The sequence below is a fragment of the Pinus tabuliformis genome, chromosome 7, assembly GCF_031772625.1.
Source record: "Pinus tabuliformis cultivar Carrire ecotype Pingquan chromosome 7, CPIR1, whole genome shotgun sequence".
NCBI classification, from domain to species: Eukaryota; Viridiplantae; Streptophyta; class Pinopsida; order Pinales; family Pinaceae; genus Pinus; species Pinus tabuliformis.
In genome coordinates this window covers 1,766,446,933-1,766,468,890 of record NC_142293.1, presented here as the reverse complement: position 1 = coordinate 1,766,468,890, position 21,958 = coordinate 1,766,446,933, and the positions used below count along the sequence as shown (strand labels likewise).

General features: G+C 37.3%; 1 protein-coding gene across 1 annotated transcript in view; it reads left to right on the top strand.

Moving 5' to 3' along the window:
- Positions 1-21,958, top strand: part of GATA26 (GATA transcription factor 26) — a 243,333-nt gene that overhangs the window by 101,553 nt on the left and 119,822 nt on the right. Inside the window, exon 2 of the mRNA XM_089460480.1 lies at positions 1,086-1,451. Coding sequence (XP_089316606.1) covers positions 1,086-1,451 — 366 coding nt within the window. The remainder of the gene's footprint in view (positions 1-1,085; positions 1,452-21,958) is intronic.

Sequence of the window (21,958 nt, the reverse complement as noted above, 5' to 3'; positions counted from 1 at the left end):
ATAGGGCCTTCTTTGTCCAACGTTAGGGTTTCTTCAGGTGCAACAAGCCCTCCCTAGTCTCTCAATGGGAGACCATCCTCATTTGGGCTTTGAATCAAGTCTTGCCCATTAGGTTGTGTCAAGGCCAACTTGGGGGCACACTGGGTCTAATGGTGTCATCATGAAGAAATCCTCTATGCTAGGTCAAAGTAGACCTTGTTGACCTTTCGACCCTAGGACCCCATGCATTGGGAAGCATGCATTGCTCAGGATTTGTGAAATGCTAATAACTATGAGACTGCCATGTTGAGAACTGTTTGATGAATATTGCGCCAAAGCCAAAGATGCATACCGACTCTATGACACATGACCATGTTGGAAGACATAGGTGCGCACTACATGGGCTGGATTGGCCCTACCACTACGATCACCCATACATAATCAAGGCTGCATTAAACCATGAGTTCCAATGAGATCCATTTCATGTCCTCCAATCCTATCCAGGACGAAAGGAGATAGGAGTGAGGACCAAAGGGACCAGTCATGGTTGACCATAATAGGGCTAGGATACCTTAATACAAAATTTCAGATGGCCTGCAAAGCTTTAACTTGCATCCTTTGGACTTAAAAAGGTGTTATGAAAAGTGAAAAAATGTCCATATGTACCACTGTTGAAATGAGAGGTAGCAAGACCCTTGTAGTTAATTAGAATGTTTCTTAAAGCTTGCTTCTTTTCTACCTATTGGATGAGTTTTCCTCGAAACTCTTCAATGATTCTTGTTGACTATTTTCCAGATCCTATAATTCAATTAGAAAACTTAGTTGAGCTTCGCTCGTAGACTGAACAAAAGAGAAGATTAATTCCATCACTATAATTTATTTTGTCCTAATATTACGTCTATTTCATATTTAGTATGAACAGATTGTGTAGTGGAAAATGGTAATTGCTTTAGAATCGGGTTATATGTTAGTGGGTCATATTTCCTAAATTCATTATTTAGGCATTCACATTACTTTGCAAGGCTCTTGAATGTTCTTATTTCATGTTCCAGTTCTGCAAGATACTTGGATAACCCAATTTAACCATTGAATAATTTTTATGACAGACACTCCTCTGTGGCGGAATGGACCACCAGAGAAGCCGGTGCTGTGCAATGCATGTGGATCAAGATGGAGGACAAAAGGTACACTAGCAAATTACACACCATTGCATGCTCGAGCCTTTGAAGCCACAGATTCTTCAGATTATAAATGTGGGCATGGTAAAAAAGGATTACAAAATCCCAAACAACAAAGATCCAACAAAAGGAAAGAGCCAGGTGAAGATGATGAGTTTGGAATTCTGGAATCAGACCCACAGTATGCAATTGGTGTTGATGAGGATGCCAGTAACAGGTCAAGCTCAGGGTCAGGAATATCATACTCTGAAGGGTGCATGCAATATGGTGGCACAGTTGGAATGGATAATTCAGGTTAGATTTATTCAACTGTTTTTCGTCAAATGAGATTCATCAGATGCATCTATATATATTTTAATTTTTAAAATCTTAGATGTATTGCCAAAAAAAAGTGCAACTTTACTATCATCTATTTAATCCTACAATTTGTTTGTACAGCTGTTAGAAATGATGCCTGTGGGATAGGAGAAAATGATTAGAACATAAGTTGTAACCATACATGCTATTCTGTAAGCAATGGAGTAGGGCAGGTGTAGTGACTTTGGGTGATTAGAGTCTTGAATGATGATTAGAAATCCATTTTCTTGGGAGCATTACTGTCTGCCCTCGCCTTTAGTGACTATCATTTCATATTGTCATGTAAGAAGGTATTTCCGAATGATCAAATGCTTAGTGACCTTAGATATTTCCTTAAAGTATTGCTTCATAGCTATTTGCAAATCAGTTCACTATAGACACCATTTCCAGTGTCTTTCTATTTTCAACCTGTACCATCCTTTTGATGGGTTTCTTTGTTTGACATAAAAAAGTTGACTATATATGCTAAAATTTAAGGTGCCTCTATTTTGGGAAGCAAGCAGTAACCAATTAAGGAAGCAGTAACACACATATATATATATATATATATATGAGCAGTAACCAATCAAGGAAACACCTTTTACACACACATATAATTTTATTCATGAAGTGGCATATACCAATTTCAAGATTAAAACTTGTTAAACAATTAATTTAGATACAAGGAGCCAATGATAGAGTAGAAACCCAAGATAAAGTAATATTGTCATTTGTTAAGATTTTACAATACATATTCCTGTCTGAAAATGCAAGGCTCATTTTTGCAATCTCAAGGAATTCTTCTCAGCCACACTGTGACAAGGATGTGAACTTTGGGAGCTTGATGTAAGTCATGGATTCTAAACATCATCTTGTTCATCAAGCATGAGAGGGATGGAGATCTATATATTTATGGTTTCTTTCATATGTTAAGGGATGTTCATGTATCTTGAGGTGTGTTTTGTTGTTGAGTTCACATGCAGGCACAATTTCACATGGGGCAGTATTTCACATTTGGGGAATTTGGCTACATATTTTGATGCATGATCTTTCTTTGAGTGGTACCTTTGAGGCATATCATATATTCAGAGGCAAGGTTCTGTTGAGAAATCACTAGGGCAGCAAATTAGGGTTGATTTCTCTTACTTGATAATTGCTTGTGAATATATGTTGGCTTCTTACCACTTTTATAATGTTCTCTTCATCAAACAATTATCAAAATATAAACCATGAAGATCACAAAAGACAATGAACACAAGATATAGGGTCCAAGCTAGTGCAATACCCCATAAGGGGGAAAACCCAATCAACTTCTCTTCTTATAGAATCAGATCAAAGTGAGAAATCCAAGACCCAAAAACCAAGACCAAGACTCCCACAAGACCCAAGTCATCCCTCCTTCAAGCCTTCCTCAACCATGTCAAGTCCAATCAAGTCAACGAAGGTCAAAGCTTTTTAGATCAGAATTCCAGACCTGCAACTTCGCAGAGTTGCCCTAGCACCTTCGCAGAGTTGTCCCAACACCTTCGTAGAAACAAAATCTCAGCCTTGTAATTCATAGAGTTACCCTAGTAGTTCACACGTGTGAACAAAGATAGACAAAAGTTTGATTTTCTTTTTTCTAGACCTTCTCTCTGTCTCCTTTGACTTTTTCTCCTTTGATTTTCGCTTGTCTTCTTGCTCTTGCTTGCACAAAAATCAAAGCTGCCAATGTTTGATCAAATGAGGTCGAACTGCTCTCTATATACACACATCTTGGAGGTCAAATAGGTCCCTTCCAAGGCCGCCTTGTCCAAGCATGGCTGACTTGGTCTTGTGGGGACAAAATTGACTCTTGACTCAAATAAAATTCTTTTTCATTTTTCTTCCGAAAGTCTAAATGGGACTTGACATAAGTACAATAAATTGACTCATGAAAAATATTCTTTTGACTCAATAAACCCTAGAAGCATGAAGAACATGCTTGACTAATGAAATAATAATAATAATAAATTCTTTTTCTTCTTTTGCTTATTCATGAAATACATAATGATACAAGTACAATGATAATTATGAAGACCGAACCTAGTTACATTTTTCAACAGGTTCACATATTTGGAGGCATGATTTCTAATTACACACCTTTGTCCATGTCAAAACTGTTGGGAGGGGGGAGCAGGAATGGGAAGCACAATTTTCACAAAGCTTCGGGGAGTGAATAGCAGCTGTTTATATAATACATATTTTAATATGTTTTGATGCATATATATATATAAATGCAGAATTTCAAATCAACTGCAGAAAACATGAATGCATAGATTTAAGTATTAGATTGATGATGTTCATTAAAGCATCAACCATTTAGTACACATATAATGTCAATAATCTTGTACTTATAGTTTGTAACATTGTCATCAAATGATCAATCATCAACCACAACATCAACCTTCAAGTTTCAACATATAAAATTTGTCATCAACAAATTGTAACAAATAACATCAACCACGAAATGAAATAGAGCATCATATTCATTACCAAAGAGTTGTAAGATTCAATCAATAGTTCAAAGGTAGGTTCAAAGTTTAAACCTAAACTGTCATATAATGTTTACAAAATAAGCCATAATAAAAGCAAAATACCATGTCCTCAAGACTACTATTAAATAAGAAAAAGAAAAAGATATCTAGTATCTACTAAGCTTTCCTCTTGCCACGAGAAACTTTTAATTTCTTTTCCCATGGTCTATGATAAGTGGAGCAAGAGTAGGGGGAACTATTCATGGAACATGACCAACAACTACATGGTCCCATATAATGTTGGATATTGTTAAGATAAAGGTAAAACTCCTACGTTTGGAAACATGTTAGTGGATGGGAGTTGCATGTTTGCTCCATGAATATGATCTTCATCATGATCACCCAAATGTTCAGCTTCCAAGTTTTCTAAAAGTATGGCTTTATTCTTCAAATTAGCCTCCTTTGTGTTGTTGTTCCAAGTTACACATGTTTTGTTATTCTTTGCTGCATCACAATAATGGGATAACAACTTCAAGTTCTAGGGCACATAAATTGTGATATCCCCAATTGCTTAAATTTTTCCAAGTATGGCAATTTTTGCAATTTTAGTGTTGGAGGTACATTTGGATATTTTTGAACTTAGGAGAAAAAGGAAAATTGATTTCTTAGTGGAAGGTGGGGGCCACCCAAGGGAGGCAATTCAACCCACAAGGAAAAAGGCAACAAATTAGTGGATTATGGGGACCACCAAGGGGGTACACTGTTAGTTTTTGGTAGCATCGGAAGTGCTCTAGCCTTGAAAATTGGTGGAGAGGCTAAGGCACATGAGTTCTAAAGAACCCAGAAACTGTTTGGTGAAATTCTACCCTGATTGTATTTTATTAAAATAATTAATATTTTTTAATGGAGTTCTTAAGTCTAAACTTAGGGAAATTAAAATATTAATGGGTATTAATCAAAATATGGGTGAGAATGATCTAGAAAGCGGATCAAGTCATGTTTTAATCTTACCCGTTGATTAGAGACTTAAAATCGGCTGTTGAAGACTCAACAAGAAAAATATAAAATGGAGGCTTGGGGTTCATTTGGAAACATAGAGAGAGAGAGAGAATTGATCTAGAGTTCGATTTCTGGGGTTAGGAAGCCTAGAAATTCAAACTGAGTGATCATTCAGCGGTAGAGGGGTAGTGAGAATCCGGGAGGACTTTCCAGAGAATACTTATAGAGAGGCGGAGAGAGCTTGCAGAAAGGCAGCGTAGTAACTAGGAAAGGCTGACGCTGGGTTAGTCTGGGCCCACACAGTCCTGGCACAGAGTCAGAAAGGTCTGCGTAGAGCCAGAAAGCTGTCTGTCACCCAGAATCTAGAACTAACGGAACAGCTGGAATTGTCGGGAACTGTCGGAACAGTTGGGAGAGCTGGCGTAGAGCCTATTGGGGGCTTGCGCAGAAATAACCGGGGTTTAGCCAGTCTTGTGTTGGATCAGCCGAAATTCTGCCAGGTGAAGTGAGGTAAAAATCACTTAGATTTTCTGCCAATATTTTTCTTTGTAAAGGATTGCTAGATGAGCATCTTAGATTTGTATTCATATTTTTCTCCTGCATAATAATAAATCCTTAGAACTGCTGCACCGGTTTTCCCGCATTGGGTTTTTCTGGGGACTATTGTGTCCAAAAATAAGTGTGTCCTATGTATCTTGTTCTTTGCTCTGTTTTCTGTTTCATGAGATCAAATATTTAATTAGTGTAGGCTGCAGAAGTAATTTGCTTTAGTATTCAAAAGAATAACTTGATGAATGTAATTTAAAAATCAAGTAGGTGAAGTAGATTCAGATTTGCTGCAGTAGGGGTTCCTTCAAATCTAGGAATTTTCACATACACATGGTCTAGAGTACTTGAGGCAAAGAGAAAGCATTTTGGAGGCATGTTTTGACTATCACTCTTACACAAATTTGACCTTTCTTGGAGCTGTTTAGCGTAGGGGTTGTTAGATGATTCAAAAATACTTTTTTATCATAGGTTATAAAATTAGAATAAAATTAGAATAACATAATTATTAATTTAAGATATTAAATTAATAATTATTATTCTAGAATGTTTAATTATTTAATGGAGACTTTTAGAATTAGCATATTGTTGTAACTAGATATGACTCTCCAAATGTGTCGTATCTTAGGCTCTATTTTAGGAGATTAGTTAGCTAGTTGGTTTGAATAGCATTTAATGTAAATGGACACTTGTTATTTAATAAGTGATCCATAATTAGAGGTAGTTAGGACATGGAGCTTATAAATAGCTCATTGCAAGAGTGTTTTGTTGTTCAGGTGTAAGCTCTTGCAAATCAATTATGTAATTATTTTTTTCTGATTAATAAAATTATGTGTCTGAGGACACTTCTGCCATTATTGTGGTATCAGAGCTATGGTAATGCTGCAGTTGATTTGAGAAGAAGATTCCAGCAGTTGATTTGAGGAGAAGATTCCAGCTCTATCAAATCCTAAAAAAAAAAAAAACTCAACTCCGTTGAAGTGCTCAGCAATTGGTATGAAATTATACAGTTTTGTGTTCAACAAAAAAAAAATCCTTATTGATTTCAGATTTTTAATTTGCAAACCACGCTGTGTATTATTATTGGATTTCCTTTACTTCCATTGTGCAATGATCGTGGAGACATTTGCGTGTAAGATCAATAAACTCGTGAGATTCATGTTGGTGTTTCGTTTACTGGATTCGTTGCCCAAAGAGCTGCGACTGTAGCTTCCTAAGACTGTGTGACCTGTTGGCGTTTACTGGATTCGTTGCCCGAAGAGCTGCGACTGCAGCTTCCTAAGACTGTGTGACCTGTTGCAGTTACTGGATTCGTTGCCCGAAGAGCTGCGACTGCAGCTTCCTAAGACTGTGTGACCTGTTGGCGTTTCTGTTGGGATTTTCTTGTTTGCCGGCAAAGTTAAGGGGAGTTTTTTTTTTGAGCTATGTCCTTCATCGGAAGATCTACGACTGGTGACATCTGGAAGGTCTACTTACCCACTTTTTAGACATTGATTGCGACTGGCCGCATGGAAGGAACTCTTGTCCAAAGAGCCTTGACCGCATAGAAGGATTCTCGGTCGTTGAATCTCAGACATCAAATCATCATGCTAATTTGAACTATTTCCACAAAGTTCATGAGGTTTGCAATAAATTTCGTCTTTTTTTCTATATAAGAATTTCATTAACAATTACATTTGTCTGCGTAGTGTTCAAGATCCGGATAGATTCAGATTGATGTAGAGACATCATTAAATTTGTGTTGCATTTGTGATTGAATGATGATGCAACGATCATGTGGACGGTTCTAGTTTTAATATTCTTTTTACTGTGGGAACTCCTACCGGGGATCTTCAATAAATACACAACCAGGGGTTTCGATTTAAAAAAAGAAGAAGTGTCTCTCCCGCAGCGGGTCTAACTTCTCTTCCACTCAAAAACGGCGAACTATGCGTGTGACCTTCAAAATTATTGTATTTGTATTCTATCGTATGTAGAGCCTTCAGTGAGTTTCGATGGTTGAGCAGAACAAATCAAAGGAAGACTTCTATTTGCACGTTGAACATCTGAAAAACCGTAATCTGCAGTCATTGTATTCAAAGCAAGCTGCTCATTGACTTTGCTGGACATGGTCAATGGTTAATGGAACGTATGTAAAGACTTTTTTAAAGAGTGTTTATAAAGTCTTTATGAAATTTTAAAGAGATATAAGGAGTATTTCTAATTCCTTATGTAATGGAGTGATAAGTTTGGAGCGATCTAATGGTTTGTAATTTTGGGCATATTGTATTTTGGAGAGATATGGAGTTTGTTTTTTTATTGTTTGAGGAGTAATAAGGGGATTTGTAATTTTGGGTATTTATTGTAATGGAGCAATAAGGTGATTGTAATTTTTTGGAGCAATAAGGAGAATTTTTTTTACGGAGATAAATGTAACTCAAAGTAATTTTTTACTTTGAGGGGGGGGTAAATTTTTTATGAGATTGTGCAAAAGCACCATTGTAAAAAGTCAAATTTTGAAAGTTGCCCTGTAAAAATTTGAGGAATTGACTAGAGCCAAGTGCAAAGCTCAGTCAATATTCTCCTGTTTTGACGACTATTCGAGGGTCAAGGCCAAGCCCCGATAGATCGTGTTTTTTTTTTTTTGCGTGGTGTGTTGTGTCGACTATCTTGTCCTTTCTGTTCTGCTTCTTGGTGCGTCTCTTCATCGCTAAAAATGTCTAAGTTAATTAACTTATTTTCTGATTCTGACAAACTTGAAGGCACCAAATCTTATAAAACGTGGCATCGTCTTATTGAAAGCACACTCATTTACAATGAATTATGGCAAGGAATATGTGATGGAGATGTAAAGCCGAATAAACCCACAAATGCAGATGCACTGGCAAAATGGGAAATCAAGAATGCTAAAGCCTTAGCTCTTATTAAATCGTCTGTAAATGATGAAATGTATGTACATATAGAGAATGCCACAGATGCATGGACTGCCTTGAAAACTTTTAAGGACCTCTTTGATACTCAGCCTGAATCAAAGAAGGTTGATCTACAATTAAAATTGTTGCAACAAAAATTAACTGAAGGTGGTGATGTTCTTGAATATCTCTCAAGACTTAAGAATATCAAGCAAGAGATTATTAATGCTGGTTTTCCCGCAATTGATGATAGCTTTATGGTCACAATTGTAATTGCTGGGCTTCCTTCTTCTTATACGCATTTTTTAGAGACTTTACAAGTAACTGGGAAATTAGAAAAACTAAAGTTTGATGAACTTTGTGAAATGTTAAGTCAGCATGATAAAACTTTTGGGAAGAAGAAGAAAGTTGGTGAAGATGTTTTTCTCACAGAAGCCAGCACAAGTAAGTCTTCAACAGATAGTTCTCGAGGAAGAGGCCGATGGAATCAAAATCAAGCAAATCGAGGCAGAAGCCAAAGTAGAGGCAACAATTTTAACAGAGGAGGAAGAAATAATTTTCAAGGTAGAGGAAACAACCAAGGAAGAGGCAATTTTCAAGCACAAGGATATAATAGTCAAGGTAGAGGACAATCTCCAAATAGAGGTCAAAGCAGAGGCAGAGGACAATCTTCAGGACGAGGAAGAGACTTAAGTCAAATTGTATGTCGAAGATGTAACAAAGTTGGCCACTATGCTGAAGATTGTCGAACTTCACTTAATAAAATTCCCAAGTTTCAGCAGCATTCAGCACAATTTGCAAATGATCAAGATGAATATAGCTCAGAATATGTTTTTACTTCCTCACCAGCATCACAAATTTCATCTCATCTTAGAAGTGACTATGAAGATGCCTGGATCTTGGATTCCGGGGCAACTCAGCACATGACTTGTCGACGTGATTTTTTCTGGAATTTTCAAGAATGCCAACTTAATTCAATTTTTCTGGCTGATGATACAAAACATACTCCTTATGGAAAAGGAGTAGTAAAAGTTTTTCTCCCTGACATTGGAGAAAAATTGATTTCCAATGTATGGTATGTACCCAGTTTCAAGAAAAATTTGCTCTCTTTAGTCACGATTCGACAAGCAGGACATCAAGTGATAATGGAAGATGGTTTAGTGAAGATTAATTCAGTGAAACAGAACTTGAAAACAGTTATGACAGGTTATGAAGATGGAAAACTGTTACGGATGAAAGGGATAGTTATTCCAAGGCATTCTGATTTTGCAGGGGCAGTGACTACAGGTATTTCACCTATCAGACTATGGCATGTTAGATATGGACATTTGAATTTTGAGAGTCTTTCTCAATTGCAGAAACAAGGAATGGTTAAAGGACTTCCCACATTCAAAAGGGAAAATGCAAAATGTGAAGCTTGCATTTATGGTAAACAAAATCGAGAAAGTTTTCCAACAAGTTCATGGCGTGAAAACAGGCGGCTACAACTAATTCACAGTGATGTTTGTGGTCCACTACAAACCTCATTTGGTGGTTGCAAGTATTTCTTACTATTCATTGATGATTTCAGCAGAATGACTTGGGTTTACTTCTTGAAAAACAAGTCAGAAACATTTGATAAGTTTAAAATTTTTCGCCAACTTGTTGAAAATGAAGTCAAAGAAAAGATAGGTACTCTCAGGACGGATAATGGGGGAGAATTCACTTCAAATGAATTCAAAACTTATTGCAGTGAAAATGGCATAAGACGACATCTCACTAATGTTTACACTCCACAGCAAAATGGAGTAGTCGAAAGAATGAATCGCACTTTGTTAGGAATGGCGAGATCCATGTTAACCTTTAAGAGGTTAAGTCCAACATATTGGGCGGAAGCAATTCATACAGCTGTCTACTTAAGAAACAGATCTCCAACTGCTTCTTTAGATGGAATCACACCTTATGAAGCTTGGTTTGGTTTCAAACCTCGAGTTAAACATCTTAGAGTTTTTGGGTCAGTGTGTTATGCCTTAGTTCCGAAAGAAAAACGAACTAAGCTTGACTCAAGAAGTTTAAAATGCACAATGATTGGCTATTCTGATGAGAAGAAAGGGTATCGTCTTTTGACCAACGGAAAATTTATTGTGAGCAGGGATGTCATTTTTGATGAAACAGAGAGTAAGAGTGCTGAAGAAATTGAAAATCTTCTTCACAAGTTAGAATCTAAGGGAAGTAAAAGAAATGATAAAAAGCAAAGTCAACCAACTTCACCAAATTGGTATGAACTTGATTTTCCTTCCTCTGAAGATGAGTCATCTACATCCACACCAGCAACAGGGTCTTCAAGCAGTTCATCCGCATCTCCAACCAGCAGCAGTTCTTCTGACAGTGATTCTCCACATTCTTCACCTGAACGACGTACATCAGTTTATATTAATCCTCTTTACAATGATGGGGACTTTACAAAGCACAAACAAGTGAGCACCAACTTCTGAAATGGGCAGTTCAACTTTTGAAAGATGTCAAGCCTGATGAACAGAATAAAACTGGCACCAGAAGGACACATAGAAGTGAAGGCAATTTTGCCTTGATAGCAAATGATTTTACTGAACCTTCCACATACAAAGAGGCAGTAAAACATAAAGAATGGCAACAGGCTATGGTTGACGAATATAAAGCAGTAATTGATAACAACACTTGGAAACTTGTTGAATGTCCAGCAAATGTTAAACCCATCGGATGCAAATGGGTTTCAGAATTAAGTATAACCAGAAGGGTGAACTTGACAAGTATAAAGCACGACTTGTCGCCAAAGGTTTTGCGCAGCAGGAAGGCATTGATTATGAAGAAACCTTTGCTCCAACAGCTAAATGGAACACCATCCGATTAACACTTGCATTGGCCGCTCAAAAAGGATGGAAACTTCATCAAATGGATGTGAAAAGTGCTTTTCTCAATGGGGATTTACAGGAGGACGTGTATATGACCCAACCACCAGGTTTTGAAGTTGAAGGACAAGAACATAAAGTCTACAAATTGATCAAGGCTTTATATGGGTTAAAACAAGCTCCCCGAGCTTGGTATGCAAAGATGGATGATTACCTTAAGAAAGTTGGTTTTGATCGCAGTGAATCTGATGATACTTTGTATGTGCGACAACAGGGAAAATATTTGGTAATTCTTGTTATGTATGTAGATGATTTGATCATCACTGGCAATCATGATGATCATATTGCACAGGTAAAAAAGGAGTTACAAGCAGGTTTTAAGATGACAGATTTGGGATTACTTCACTACTATCTTGGAGTTGAAGTCTTCCAACGTCCACATCATATTTTCATTTCACAGAGTAAGTATGCAGCAGAGGTTCTTCAGCGATTTGGCATGCAAGATTGCAAGCCCGTTCTCACCCCCATGGAGCAAAACTTGAAACTTTCAAAATTTGAAGGGGGGGAAAAGGTGGACAGTACAACTTACAGGCAGTTGATTGGCAGCTTGATTTATTTGACAAATACTCGTCCTGATCTATCTTATGCAGTCAGTATTCTTTCACGTTTTATGCAGGAACCACGAGACAGCCACTGGAATGCAGCCAAAAGAGTTCTTCGATATATCCAAGGAACAAAAGATTTTGGTCTTCTTTACACAAAGACTAAAAATTTTGTACTTGGTGGATATTCTGATGCCGACTTTGTTGGGAGTATTGATGATCGAGCATCAACATCAGGGTATTTAATGAATATGGGGTCAGCAGCGGTATCTTGGAGTTGTAAGAAACAAGCTACAGTGGCCACTTCTTCAGCAGAAGCAGAGTACATTTCAGCATGGGAAGCAGCATGTGAAATTGTTTGGTTGCGCCGAATTTTGCAGGACTTGGGCATTTCTCAGGCAGAAGCTACATCATTGTTCATTGACAGCCAGTCAGCCATCAAACTTGCCAAGAACCCAGTTTTTCATTCAAAGACAAAGCATGTGGACACCAAGTATCATCATATCAGGTCGCTCATTGCCAAAGATGTCCTCAAACCAGTTTATTGTCCTTCCGAAGATCAGATCTCCGACATTTTCACCAAACCGCTTGGCAGAATAAAATTTACTAAGTTCAGGGATGAACTTGGTATCTGTTGTAATGTATCTTTGGATCATAGGGGGGAATGTTAGATGATCCAAAAATACTTTTTTATCATAGGTTATAAAATTAGAATAACATAATTATTAATTTAAGATATTAAATTAATAATTATTATTCTAGAATGTTTAATTATTTAATGGAGACTTTTAGAATTAGCATATTGTTGTAACTAGATATGACTCTCCAAATGTGTCGTATCTTAGGCTCTATTTTAGGAGATTAGTTAGCTAGTTGGTTTGAATAGCATTTAATGTAAATGGACACTTGTTATTTAATAAGTGATCCATAATTAGAGGTAGTTAGGACATGGAGCTTATAAATAGCTCATTGCAAGAGTGTTTTGTTGTTCGGGTGTAAGCTCTTGCAAATCAATTATGTAATTATTTTTTTCTGATTAATAAAATTATGTGTCTGAGGACACTTCTGCTACTGGAGTGTTGTTTAGCATAAGAGTTTTAGGCGAAATTCAACCCTCATTTTGGAGAACTTCCAATGTCTCCCTAGTGAGGAATTTTGGGAGTCCATTTCAGGGCTCTTACAGAGCTTCATTTGCATGAGATTTCCCACTTCTGCGCATTTCTTAGGCGCACAGGTAGTTCGAGTTGTTCATTTATGTACCAACTACAGTGGGTTGGAGCACTGGATAATTTTCAAGAGGGTTCCCTATTTTGCGCCATTAATTTTATGGTGAATTTGCAAGGCTAAAAGGTAGTGATATTGTGGGCCGAATTTCCCTTTTTCTGGTAGTGCGCAGGGGTTTCTGGGCAAGTCTATGCAGGGGTTGAGAAGAGGGTGATTTGTGGGAGCAAGGGTTGGAAAAGGCTGTAATTTTGGAGAACAATTTTCAATGGAGCTTGGAGAAACCTCCGGGGAGTTGATATGGGGTCTTGGTAGCAAATTTCTCTCCAACAGTTTGTACCACAACCATAAAGGCAATTTGCACTTCTTGGAGGGCTTTCTAGGTCCCAAAATTAGCCTAAACACTTTTTGGGTTTTTGTGGGTTTGGAACTTTGGTGTGAGGAACTCGAGGCTAATTTTGCAGAATTTTCTGGGCATTATTTAGAGTAGAGTTCTAGTTCCATTTGGGTAGCAGCTATGTAATGTTCGAAAATAGGAAAAATAGTGAGATACAAGCAAATAACAATTTTTCATCACAGAAATTTCAAAACAATTAGAAATCACCCATAACAATAAAAAATATTGAGGCAACGAAACCATTTTATTATAAACGGGTGCAAGGGTACAAAATATGGAAGGAATGCACTTGGGCTTGCCTCAAAGGCAAGTGGAGCAAAGCCTAGGTGAAGCAATGACAATCTGGAGCTACAAACAATTGACCAACTACTGCATTGCGTAGTGCCCAACAATTCTGCAGTCTGCACTGTCTGTTGCAACGATATGGCTGAAAACCCCACCTCCAGTGCTCAGAAAATTCTGAAAAATTATTTCTAAACTCCTCAGGCAAAACCCACAAAAACCCAGAAATGGTTTGGCCTGGTTTTGACCTTCCAAAATTGACCCCCAAAAGGCACTACGCCCTCCAAAATTGCTGAAGCAAATTGCCTATCAATACAACAACAAAATCCTTCTCAAATACTCCGGAAAAGTAGCAATCACCTCCACTAATTCTTCCCTTATTTCTCTCGATAAGGAACAAATCCAATGGCTGAGTCTCCACTTCCCATGTGTGCCCAATCTCTTCCTTCTGCGCTAGCCTAGGAAGTGCGAAAACCCCACTGAATGATAGCTCTCTCATCTAGCCCAAAAACTCACCCAAATGGAAGCAAATCACCAGAGCTTCTCTCCTGAAATTTCTCTTGACAAAAGCTCCCTTGAAGAATGCAAAGATCTCAACTTGGTTTCTCCTACACTGTCCTCTAGAAATACGCACCCCCTAGAGGCACTGAATACAAATGCTGGAAACCACACTGAAAATCACTTTCGGGAGAATATGGATGAACCTCTCTAGGGTGGCACTTGAAGTCCCCCGAAGAAAGGGTGAGTTATCCGCTTGGAAAACTCTTGCTAAACAAGAAGTGACCTGGCTAAGAAACTCAAGCAACTAAGAAGAAATTCGATATGCCAAAGATGATCAAATGAAGAGTGCTACCTTCCTTTTATAGATTTTGTGGAGCCTTTTTCCCTCCTTCGTGGGTCCCTCACTAAGCCATTGATTTTCCCTCTCATGCAATTCGAACCATAGGCTTAGGGAGTGCATATTTCCTTGTGTGGGTGCCCCCCACATGCTACTAACAAAACCAAAATAAATTACTTCTAACTCCTAAGTGTTCTAATAAAAATCAAATGGGCCCCATTTCCTCCAAAATTGGCCCCAAAATGTAGAATTAATCCTATTCCAAAATAATTTAGGAAGGGACATTACAAGTTAGCAAAATTTCTGGGTAGTCCGCAGTTCTTGTGGGGAGCCATTCCAGCATTTGGGTCAGCGAATTTCCACCTGGGTTTTGCGTAGCTTGCATAAGCACACCCAAGTTCCATTGTTCTTACTCATATGTACCCAGATTTCAAATTTTAATAAAATAGCTCAGCTGTTCTGTTCATTTTTGTTGGTGTTCTGATTTAGGTGCTTGATTTTAAACTTGAATTTTTGTTCCTAGTTCATAGCTCTGTATTTACTGTTAATTTCCTAGTAGGAATATTATAGTGGTATTAGAGCATGTTCTTGGCCAGTTGTGAGCACAGGGACTAGTAATGCCACCTCATTTTGTGGGTGTTGTCTTTCACAGAGGCGGGGGCCGAGGTAGAAGAGGGCGTGGTAGAGGTCGAGTGCCTGGCCCTTTTTTAGACACTAAGTTAGAGCATGCTAGAGAGCATGAGGATTGGGATGAAGAGCACATGGAAAATCCTGAGTAGCTGGAACAGGGAGGAGAGTCGACAATTGCAGAGTTAACCAGACAATAGAAGCTAATGATGGATATGCTAGCACAACTGGCTAGTACGCAGTTGCAACTTCAGGGCATACAAGACAATAGTGGTGATGGTGGATCTTGAACTAGTGAGGGAAGCTAGGCTCATGCACACACAAACTAGCCAGAGACCCCACACACGATTGGACCTTCTAGCCACCCCACCATGCCACAATTCATTGACAGACCTACAACAAAGCTAGATTCATTTGCGGCCCTGTTGCGGTTGTTTTCAGAGGGCATTGATTAGTATGATGAATTGGACCCATAGATTAAAATGACTATCCTTTGGGGACTTTTGTCACCTGAAGGAGAAGCATAGAGGTGGAGCTGGGTCAAACAAAACCATGATGCTTAGAGAGCTATTGTCACACAAAGTTTCTAGGCATCGCGACAATGCTCAGAGTAAGGGCTGTCACTCTAATCCTTACTCCATTTAGATTCTCCTAGACAAGTCAAGGGGGGTAGTCCCTAAGGTGAATGGATGAAGATAGTCTGTGGAACACAGACTCTAGCAGATTTTAAGAATGAACAACTGGATGAACTTAGAACAAGTCTTGGTCGATTGAGATAGATAGATTAAAATAAGACACAACCATAAGATAAAACTGATTATAGACAAGTGCCTTTAATTTGAATTAACCATAGACTAAATAAAAAACAAGTTATCTAGAGTAAATTTATAAATGTGGCAAAGCGACGATCATGAACAATTAATTGTAAAATGCCCAAAACTTTAGCATGTAGGATAATCTAGCAAAATTTGTCTTTCTTTGACAATCAATATGATTTTTTAAAACATTTATCGCTCTTGACAATAGAGAAATCACAAAAATTGCATTTAACACCAAAGACACCAAGGAACTTTAAATTAGAATTTTAATTATTCCTTAGGCAATTAGTTGAATGTGGTAAATGAAGAAATCAAACTAAATCAAAGGGTTAATAAATTAAATTTTTAATGGGCCACAGGCCACATTAACATTTCTTAATTGAAAACGCAAATAGCCCTTTAATTTATTTCATTCTCAATCCCAAAGTCACAATTTTTATTTTTAATTTTTTAGATTTTAAAATTCTAAAATTTTAGAAATTTGTAGGTTTTCGAGTGTTTTTCAAATGAAAATAAAAAAAATCAAAGTCATAAGTTAAAAAAAAAATAAAAAAAAAATGTAAAACAAACGTAAAATCAAATCAAAATGAATTAAAAAAAAGTAAAAAAAACAATAACCAAAACAAAAAAAATCAAAATCTAAACTAAAAGGAATTTAAACGAAGTTTCAAAAATGAAATCGGATTATTAAAAAAACGAACTAACCTAAACCCTAACGAAAAACCTATGGTGAAGCTAAAAAAAACATTAAAAAAAAATGAAAACGAAATGTTTGTTTGTTGTGTGTATGCAGGTTTAGAAGGCGGCAGTGACGATGGAGGAGAATTGGATGTGGGAGGTCAAGGCAGATAACCGCAGGTTAACAGGAGGGCGAGGCGCTGTAGGTTAACTCGCTGGAGTCGTCGCTGCGGATGGAGAAGAGCACGCAGGTTGGGACGCGAAGGAGCAGTGGAGAGGCAACGTGAAGGGTTCGATGACAGCATCATAGGGAAAGCTACGTTAGCAGTGAGGGCTTGTGGGTTTGATGGAGAAAGGATATGGCAGCAAAGGAGGAATAACGGATTTGAGGCAGCACACAGATGGGGAGAGGGATGCGCGGGTCAAGGGGAATGGAGGATTTTCGAAGAGGCAGTGGGCTGGCAGAGAAAAGAGGGAAGGACTGTGGACAGGCAGTGAGGACATAGGGAAATCACGTGGGGGGATGGAATGACACAACAAAAGGAAAATGCAGCCAAAAGAAAAACGCAGGCAAAAAAATAAAAATAAAATAAAATGAATACCTCAGGCAACAAATAAAATTCGCAATTTTTTACAGCAAGAAGAAAAAACCTAGACAGCGGTTTCAGGCACCCAATGGTAGCTTTTAAAAACCCAAAATAAACCCAGAAACGAGTATTACATCAATGCAATTTTTTTATGCTTTAGATTTATTAGTGAATCCCTTATAAAAAATTTACAGATTAAAAAAATTTCAACCCTTGGACTACAAAAAAGTTGGATAATATCCCTGCAAAAATGATTTTGAGGCCAGATTTTACCCTCCAGGGCCTAGATTTGGCTTCAAATCAAACTTCTTTTTCAGATCTGCAACATGTACCTGAAAACAAAAACACCTAGAACCCATATATACAAAAAAATAAATAAAACCCCAGAAACCCAAGTAAGAAGACCAAAAAAAATACAGATCTATGCACAAGAATGGTAGATCCATTAGATCTGAGGAGTATGAGTCCAACTCTGCTCCCAGATCTGATAATCTAAAGCTCTCAACAGCCAGATCTATCAATTTCCTATACAAAAATTAAATTTTAAATTTTAAGGGAGATGCTTAACTCAAAACCCTTCGTGTATATACACATAAAAGCTTATGATAAGATTGGAGCTAATTTGGCTGGGCTCTTCAGAAAACACATATCAAAAGTTGGCTAGTCCAACTGAAAACATCCCTTAACGCCCAAGGTTTCTAAAAATCAAGATTTTCCTGCAAAACTCAAACCAACCATTAAAATAGAGCGAGAAAATGATAATAAAATTTAGATAAATAGAGATACCTGCTATTACATTCAAAATTTAAATTATCACTTAAACCCCAGTGACTGAGCAAGATACCTGTACTCAAATCACTCTTCAGAAGCTATCATCAATGGCTAATTTTTTTATGCATGAAAACAACACATCTTATAGTATTTCCATGAAGAGTAACACTAACGAAATGTAACCCCAAAGTCTTTCTTTATTATCCAGGAGAAAATTACGCAAGAGCTTTTTGCTTAGCACACGACTCAGAGATCGGATAGATCGATTGAAAAATGACTTCCTATTTAAAGATAAATCCTCCAACGGCTAGTTCGAGTGATCCTCGTCAAAGCAATCTCAACTGTTGATGAAGATGAAAATTTTAATCTCATTCGTCGAAATATTTAAAATATTTGGGGAAATTCGAATTTTTTAATTAAATGCATTTTAATTAACTCAAATTAAATTTTTGAGTTAATTTTCCCAAAATTTTGACTTTGACTTAACCTCAGGGATCAAAGGTTTAAAATTTATCAAAATAATTAATTTACCTTAGTCCCTGGGCCTCTTAAAATTTAATTTTTAAAGATCGACGAATTTTTCCTTTGGAGAATTTAAATTTACCTAGGACCTAGAATTAATTAAATTTCTGGGTTAGGATTTTAATTAATTTTTGGCCAGAAAATTTAATTAATTAGCCTATGAGAGGATAAATTATTTTTCCAACCCTCAAGGCACTTTACATCATGATTTTCATATTTTTTACATCATAAGGGGGAAAACCCATTTGTAATAGGCCCTCACAGACTACCCATTTTTGCGACACAAATATAATCCAGTAGACCAAGCAATTTGTAATAAAATAACCTAACCAAATAATTAGGATTATTCCCAAATCACTTTTACAAAATCCATTCTAGCTTTGGGGTAAGACTAAAGGAAAACTCTATTGACCATCTGAGAAGGCATCAGTGAGACAAAAAACCTCCCAGAATGTAGATCATCACCAGAAAAGTAGGTTTACCTAGGTTGTTACATACATGACACGGTTTTGCTGAGATTATTTACATCATATACATGCAGAATGGGTTTACCTTATAACATGATGATCAGGGTGATGATGATAGTTGTACAGCATAGACACATCGATTAGGCGCTACCCTTTTTGCGAAGAAAGAGGATGTACTGCTATGGGTCGTTGACACATAGTGGTCAACATCTGGCTCTACTTGGGGACACGTTGTTGCACCGGAGGAATGTGAGAATCTAGAATCTACATCCACGCAACACACAAGATAACATAAGTAGCGTCCATTTAAAAATCATCATATAATATTAAGCACAGGAAAGATATAAGCTCTTCATTTATTAACTATCCTAATAACATGAAAAACATAAATCTAACATAACTAGAAAATGAAATTCTGAAATGAAAGGGTGTAGGGTTAGGAATACAATACAAAGGATGCCCAGTGGCATCAGGTGTCTTCTCTGAAGTACAATTTGAGCATTTGGCCATTCGTGGGTAAATCTAATGGTTTGCCTTCTAATGTGCTCAAATGGAATGAGTTGGGTCCAACAATGCCTCGAATGATGTATGGTCCCAGCGACAAACTGTCAAATTTGTTATGCTTTCCTGGTTTTTCATTCTTTCGATCCCACAACAAGACCATATCTCCAAACTGCAAAGATCTAGGACGAGATTTTTTGTCAGATATTTTCTTGGTGTTAGATTGATTCTTATACATATTATCAAAAGCCTTCCTACGAGTTTCATCGAACTCTACAGCGGATCCATTCTATTCTGGACAACAGTTTTATCGTCAGTAAAGTGCTGAAGGAGTTGGTAGGCTGGCAATTTAAGGTGCACTAGCAAAGTTGCATCTAGGCGATAGACTAATTCAAAGGGACTTTTGCCAGTAACATTCTTTTTTGTTATCCTATCTGTCCACAAAGAATACTTGATTTTTCTGTCCCAAGATTGCTTGTTATCTCCCACTATTTTCTTGATATGATTATAAGATTTTTATTACTTTATTCAGCTAGGACATTACCCTGAGGATAATAGTTAGATGAATGAGATAACACAATGCCGTAATTAAAACAAAATGATGAAAGTTCCATAGAACTGAAAGCCTTAGCATTGTCAGTAGTGATCTTGGCAGGGACACCAAATCTAGTAATTATTTGATTTTCAAGAAAGTCCATAATAACCTTTTCAATGGCATTCTTAGTTGGAATGGCTTCTACCAATTTTTTTAAAATAATCAGTAGCGGTCAAAATCTATGAGTAGCCATTGCTAGGATTTTAATGAAATTTCCCTATGAAATCCAGTCCCAATGTAGAAAAGGAGCCTCAACAACCACAGGTTGAAGGGGCAGGGCAGCTAGCTTCTGTTTCCCAGTGAATAGTTGACAGGATTGGCAACATCTAACAAATTTGTGCACATCAGTAAAAATTGAAGGCCAGTAATATCCAGCTCTAAGGATTTTGTGGGCGGTAGTTCTAGTAGCATAATGCCCTCCACAAAATCCAGAGTGAAACTCGGAAATCAACTTTTTAGACTCAACTTCGTCAACACATCTAAGTATAATGCCCTCTGGATTTCGCCACCCTAGGCCATCCTTCATGAGGCAATACTTAGAAGCCTTTAATCTAAGAGCCCTTCTTTTATGAGCAACTAAATGGCTAGGACATGTAAGATTCAATAGGTAATATATAATATCCTTATACCATTCATGCTCTCCTAACCTTTGCAGCTTAGGTGAAGATGAATCGTTAAGACAAATCAAACCAAGAGCTTTCTCGTTATTTTCAATTAACATCTCGGCTAAACCTTGACCCTTGACCAAGTTGGTGGGTTTAATTTCTAAATCATATTCTTGAATTTTCATTACCCACCTAACACGGGTTCCTAAGCAATTAGTTTGAGTTAATATATCTTTGACAGCAGAATGTGGGACGTAAGCTATGACTTTGGAATATCCCACATATGTCCTGAAATGCTTAAGAGATTTAACTAAGGCATAAGCTTGCTTTTCCATGGTAGTGTAATTGAACTCAGAATTCTGAAGCGCCCTACTCATGAAAGCAATAGGTTGTTCTTGCCCATATTTTTTTGAAGTAAGACACCAGCAATGTCATCCTCAGAAGCAAAAGAGAAAATCATGAAATCCTTGGAATAATTGGGACTGATTAAAATAGGAGCTTTGGCTATAGCATTCTTTATTTCTTGAAAAGCCTTTCTACTGTCTTCTTTCCACATAAATAATGCGTCTTTTTTCAAAAAACTTTGAATAGACTTTGCGAATTCTACGTAATTCAGAATAAACATTCTAAGGAAATTTGTTTTTCATAGGAAGGACTGGAGGGATTTTAGATTATGGGGCAGAGGAATCTTTTGAATTGCCTCAACCCTTTCAGGATCAATCTTGATCCCATCCTTTGAAATTATGTGACCAAGTAACTTCCCTTCAGTCACCCCAAAGATAGATTTAGCAGGATTTAAGGAAATGGCAAACTCCCTACATTTGTCAAAAACTTGCCTAAGATGACTTATATGATCAATACAATTTTTAGAAAAAACAATAAGGTCATCTTGATATATTTCAATGATTTTTCCAATTAAACCTTTAAAAGCATAGTTTATGGCCCCTTTGGAAAGTAGCCCCAACATTTGTTAAACCGAAAGGCATTCTTATGTATTCAAATGTTCCCCATGGTGTGGTGAAAGTCGTTTTATGTTGATCCTCCTTTTTACCCAAACTTGATTATATTCGGAAAAACCATCTAACAATGACATCATCCCAGATCCTGTCACTCTTTGCAACATGGTCTCCATATTAGGCAAAGGGTAATTAACCTT